Source organism: Entelurus aequoreus, linkage group LG20 (genome assembly GCF_033978785.1).
Source record: "Entelurus aequoreus isolate RoL-2023_Sb linkage group LG20, RoL_Eaeq_v1.1, whole genome shotgun sequence".
NCBI lineage: Eukaryota > Metazoa > Chordata > Actinopteri > Syngnathiformes > Syngnathidae > Entelurus > Entelurus aequoreus.
The window spans coordinates 14,063,710-14,070,285 of record NC_084750.1 but is presented as its reverse complement, the minus strand read 5'-3'; the positions used below and the strand labels follow the sequence as shown (position 1 = coordinate 14,070,285).

The window sequence follows — 6,576 nt, the reverse complement described above, 5'->3', positions numbered from 1 at the left end:
TATTGTTTTTAACATGGCCGTGCAGCACTTTGGAAACATTCTTGTTGTGTAAATGTGCTATATAAATAAAGTAGATTGGATTGGATTGAAATACTCAATATGCAAAACTAGGGGTGTAACTAGGGATGTCCGATAATGGCTTTTTGCCGATATCCGATATGCCGATATTGTCCGACTCTTTAATTACCGATACCGATATCAACCGATATATACAGTCGTGGAATTAACACATTATTATGCCTATTTTGGACAACCAGGTATGGTGAAGATAAGGTACTTTTTAAAAAAATGAATAAAATAAAATAAGATAAATAAATTAAAAACATTTTCTTGAATAAAAAAGAAAGTAAAACAATATAAAAACAGTTACATAGAAACTAGTAATGAATGAAAATGAGTAAAATTAACTGTTAAAGGTTAGTATTATTAGTGGACCAGCAGCACGCACAATCATGTGTGCTTACGGACTGTATCCCTTGCAGACTGTATCGATATATATTGATATATAATGTAGGAAGCAGAATATTAATAACAGAAAGAAACAACCCTTTTGTGTGAATGAGTGTGAATGAGTGTAAATGGGGGAGGGAGGTTTTTTGGGTTGGTGCACTAATTGTAAGTGTATCTTGTGTTTTTTATGTGGATTTAATAAAAAATAAAATAAAAAAACAACAAAAAACGATACTGATGATAAAAAAAACGATACCGATAATTTCCGATATTACATTTTAACGCATTTATCGGCCGATAATATCGGCAGACCAATATTATCGGACATCTCTAGGTGTAACGGTACCTGTATTTGTATTGAACCGTTTCGGTACGGGGGTTTCGGTTCGGTTCAGAGGTGTACCGAACGAGTTTCCACACGAACATATGAAGTAGCCGCCTAAGCTAAAGTCTTAACAAGCTGCTCCGCTTTCTGCCTCTTCTCTGTCAGTACTCTACACAGCACCCAGCATTGTCCCACCCACACAACCATCTGATTGGTTACACACAGAGCGGTAACAGCCAATCAGCAGTGCATATTCAGAGTAGGGCTGCAACAACTAATCGATTAAAATCGATTATAAACATAGTTGCCGATTAATTTAGTCATCGATTCGTTGGATCTAAGCTATGCGCATGCGCAGAGGCTTTTAAAAAAAAAAAAAAAATTTATTTAAAAAAACAAAAACAAAAAAAACCTTTATTTATAAACTGCAACATGTACAAACAGCTGAGAAACAATAATCAAAATAAGTATGGTGCCAGTATGCTGTTTTTTTTCAATAAAATACTGGATAGGATAGAAATGTAGTTTGTCTCTTTTATCCGATTATTAATCGATTAATCGAAGTAATAATCGACAGATTAATCGATTATCAAATTAATCGTTAGTTGCAGCCCTAATTCAGAGCGAATGTAGTCAGTGTTTAGCAGGCAATCATCAGGCTGCGGACTCTCCCCAAATGATAATAAACACCTCCCAGTCAACTACTAGTAACATCACTATGAGCCCGTTGACCTTCTAGAAATATAAACTGCAGCTCAGCTCGCTCGCAGTCCTGGCTTGAGGTGAAGGCTAATTTGCTTTTAGCGTAACGTTAGCTCATTTTGCGGTGCGTGTGCGTGTGTGTGTGTGTTATGGACAGCAAAGCCCTGTCTGTCTGTTATTTCACTTTACTTTTTTCTGTGTTGATTGATTGTGTTAAAGCAGCCAAAAAGGACAGTATGTTAAATGAAGAGTTTCTGTCTCTGATAGTTGATATAATAATGTAAGTGCATCATTAAGCCTACATGAACTCCATGGTGTTCAGGGATGAATAGTCCTCTCCTATTGCTATTGTACTATTTTTTCAGCTATAGTTACATTAATCATTAGTAATGGAGCAGCCTTTTGAATGGCAGGGTCCCTGCTATCACATGTTGATAAAAATATAACATTTACATCATAAATCAACTACAGGCTTCCCAAATGCTGTAATAAAATAAGCATGATGAGTTGACTTGAAACGGTTTAATGTTGCACTTTTTATATGTAGAAGAAAAGTTGTGTCATTTTATTTAATCTGAGCAACAACTTGAGGCAGTTTAATGTTGATTAACGTGGGCAGAATTATTATAGTGTTCCCAATGTTAAAAGGATAACGCCATTGTTTACAAAATTGGTAAATAAATAACCCAAAAATGTATATTTTGTTGTTTTCTTACTGTACCGAAAATGAACCGAACCGTGACCTCTAAACCGAGGTACGTACCGAACCGAAACTTTTGTGTACCGTTACACCCCCATGCAAAACCCAAGGTTGCCCTTGATGGTCTTTCACACTTCATAAATGATCCTTCTACTAAAGCACATAATGAGTTCTGGTATGTGATTTTACACGGTGTTTAAGTGTTGCTTTTGTCATTCTTCCCCTCACAGCAAAGGACAGATGTACGACTCAGCGAGATGCTTGAGGTAAAGCCCCCCTACACACATTGATCTGATATGTTGATGACTTACTGCAAAGGTTAAATATCATTATAGATCTGACATTGAACACTTTACCCTCCGTTTTATGATGAAGCGCTGGAGCGCACAGAATCAATATGACTGCCACTGAGTTGAATGCCTTGTTATCTGAAGAGTATCTAAGCATTTTACCAAACATACTATAATAAACCCTGACTGACAAAAGGTGATAAAGTACAGCCCTACCGTTTTATTATATCTACCCATAGTATGCAGAAATATCACTATTGGAAATTGAACCTGACAGTCAGTCCCCATAAAATTATTAATTAGTTTTCAAGTGATCACTAGATAACTAGTTGCCACCTTTCCATGGCCGGACTCGATATGTCGCCCCCTATTGGTGGGATGTCATCTACGGAGGTGCAGCCCATTTCCCCACATCGACAATCTGGATAACGGTTATGAAACTTATTATTTTTGATCACTAAATTGCATGTTTTTGTCGTCCCGGTCTACGATTACAGTGTTCCCCCGCTACAACATGGTTCACTTTACGCGACCTCGCTGTCACAATCTTTTTTTTTTTGTGTGTGTCATTTTTTACAGTGTCGCATGCTTTTTTTTTTTTACAACGTATAATATATTCTCTTCTGCTCGCTAGTGTTACCATATCTGAGTTATTGTGTAGACATATGGGGAAATAACTACAAAAGTACACTTCATTCATTAACGGTGTTACAAAATATATCAGTTACAATAATACATAATGTTGGATATAGAGAACATACAAACCCTTTATTTATTGAATGCGCATTGTTTTCTGCATCCTGATTGGCTAAGGGACTGTACACCCTTGTCAACCAGTCTTCTTCATGCCATATTTCCTGTACAGTACAGAATGCCTTCAGCTGGCCTCATTGACAAAATTGTTTGATGTGAGCATACATATACTGTACAGTACTGTAAACGAAGAAAACATAATAAATGAAAAAAACAACCTGTAAACGAAAAAACATGCACAATAAATGGAAAAAAAACATCCTGTAAATGAAAAAATATGCACAATAAATGAAAAAAAAAAATCCTGTAAATGAAAAAACATGCACAATAAATGGAAAAAAAACATCCTGTAAATGAAAAAATATGCACAATAAATGAAAAAAAAAATCCTGTAAATGAAAAAACTTGCACAATATATGAAAAAAAAAACATCCTGTAAATGAAAAAACATGCACAATAAATGAAAAAAAAAAACATCCTGTTTATGAAAAAACATGCACAATAAATGGAAAAAAACATCCTGCAAATGAAAAAACATGCACAATAAATGGAAAAAAAACATCCTGTAAATGAAAAAAAAACATGCACAATAAATGGAAAAAAACATCCTGTAAATGAAAAAACATGCACAATAATTGGAAAAAAAAACATCCTGTAAATGAAAAAACATGCACAATAAATGGAAAAAAAACATCCTGTAAATGAAAAAACATGCACAATAAATGAAAAAAAAAACATCCTGTAAATGAAAAAACATGCACAATATATGGAAAAAAACATCCTGCAAATGAAAAAACATGCACAATAAATGGAAAAAAAAACATCCTGTAAATGAAAAAAAAACATGCACAATAAATGGAAAAAAACATCCTGTAAATGAAAAAACATGCACAATAATTGGAAAAAAAACATCCTGTAAATGAAAAAACATGCACAATAAATGGAAAAAAAACATCCTGTAAATGAAAAAACATGCACAATAAATGAAAAAAAAACATCCTGTAAATGAAAAAACATGCACAATAAATGGAAAAAAAACATCCTGTAAATGAAAAAACATGCACAATAAATGAAAAAAAAAAACATCCTGTTTATGAAAAAACATGCACAATAAATGGAAAAAAACATCCTGTAAATGAAAAAACATGCACAATAAATGGAAAAAAAACATCCTGTAAATGAAAAAAAACATGCACAATAAATGGAAAAAAACATCCTGTAAATGAAAAAACATGCACAATAATTGGAAAAAAAACATCCTGTAAATGAAAAAACATGCACAATAAATGGAAAGAAAACATCCTGTAAATGAAAAAACATGCACAATAAATGAAAAAAAAAACATCCTGTAAATGAAAAAACATGCACAATAAATGGAAAAAAAACATCCTGTAAATGAAAAAACATGCACAATAAATGGAAAAAAAAACATCCTGTAAATGAAAAAACATGCACAATAAATGGGAAAAAAACATCCTGTAAATGAAAAAACATGCACAATAAATGGAAAAAAAAACATCCTGTAAATGAAAAAACATGCACAATAAATGAAAAAAAAAAACATCCTGTAAATGAAAAAACATGCACAATAAATGGAAAAAAAACATCCTGTAAATGAAAAAACATGCACAATAAATGGAAAAAAACATCCTGTAAATGAAAAAACATGCACAATAAATGAAAAAAAAAACATCCTGTAAATGAAAAAACATGCACAATAAATGGAAAAAAACATCCTGTAAATGAAAAAACATGCACAATAAATGGAAAAAACATCCTGTAAATGAAAAAACATGCACAATAAATGAAAAAAAAAACATCCTGTAAATGAAAAAACATGCACAATAAATGAAAAAAAAAAACATCCTGTAAATGAAAAAACATGCACAATAAATGGAAAAAAACATCCTGTTTATGAAAAAACATGCACAATAAATGGAAAAAAAACATCCTGTAAATGAAAAAACATGCACAATAAATGGGAAAAAAACCATCCTGTAAATTTAAAAACATGCACAATAAATGGAAAAAAAACATCCTGTAAATGAAAAAACATGCACAATAAATGGAAAAAAAACCATCCTGTTTATGAAAAAACATGCACAATAAATGAAAAAAAAAACATCCTGTAAATGAAAAAACATGCACAATAAATGGAAAAAAAACATCCTGTAAATGAAAAAACATGCACAATAAATGAAAAAAAACATCCTGTAATAAAAAAACATGCACAATAAATGGAAAAAAAACATCCTGTAGATGAAAAAACATGCACAATAAATGGAAAAAAAACATCCTGTAAATGAAAAAACATGCACAATAAATGGAAAAAAAACATCCTGTAAATGAAAAAACATGCACAATAAATGGAAAAAAACATCCTGTTTATGAAAAAACATGCACAATAAATGGAAAAAAACCCATCCTGTTTATGAAAAAACATGCACAATAAATGGAAAAAAAACATCCTGTAAATGAAAAAACATGCACAATAAATAGAAAAAAAAACATCCTGTTTATGAAAAAACATGCACAATAAATGGAAAAAAACATCCTGTAAATAAAAAAACATGCACAATAAATGGAAAAAAAACATCCTGTTTATGAAAAAACATGCACAATAAATGGAAAAAAACCCATCCTGTTTATGAAAAAACATGCACAATAAATGGAAAAAAAACATCCTGTAAATGAAAAAACATGCACAATAAATGGAAAAAAAAAACATCCTGTTTATGAAAAAACATGCACAATAAATGGAAAAAAACATCCTGTAAATAAAAAAACATGCACAATAAATGAAAAAAAAAAACATCCTGTAAATGAAAAAACATGCACAATAAATGGAAAAAAACATCCTGTAAATGAAAAAACATGCACAATAAATGGAAAAAAACATCCTGTAAATGAAAAAACATGCACAATAAATGAAAAAAAAAATCCTGTAAATGAAAAAACATGCACAATAAATGAAAAAAAAAACATCCTGTAAATGAAAAAACATGCACAATAAATGGAAAAAAACATCCTGTAAATGAAAAAACTTGCACAATAAATGGAAAAAAAACACGAAACGAAATTTTTTTAAATCTACTCCACAAATTTCACTTAAAGCGGGTATTTTCTGGAACGTAACCCAGCGTTAAACGAGGGAACACTGTTGTAGGAGCCTAAATTATGTTTAAGTTAATTTACATTTTATGGAAGGTGCTTTATGTTTATTCAGCCAAAAGAGGACTATTTACATTATTTAAATAATACGAAAATGTATATATTGCATGCTTAGAATAATTATAAGGTACACTTTATTTGTAATTATTACATTTGTCTGAATAATTTGATGACGTACTATTTTA

The 6,576-nt window shown here is 31.1% G+C and overlaps 1 protein-coding gene across 1 annotated transcript in view; it reads left to right on the top strand.

Annotated features, from left to right (window-relative positions):
• Positions 1–6,576, top strand: part of vps50 (VPS50 EARP/GARPII complex subunit) — a 481,936-nt gene that overhangs the window by 94,341 nt on the left and 381,019 nt on the right. The window contains exon 8 of the mRNA XM_062029406.1: positions 2,408–2,443. Coding sequence (XP_061885390.1) covers positions 2,408–2,443 — 36 coding nt within the window. The remainder of the gene's footprint in view (positions 1–2,407; positions 2,444–6,576) is intronic.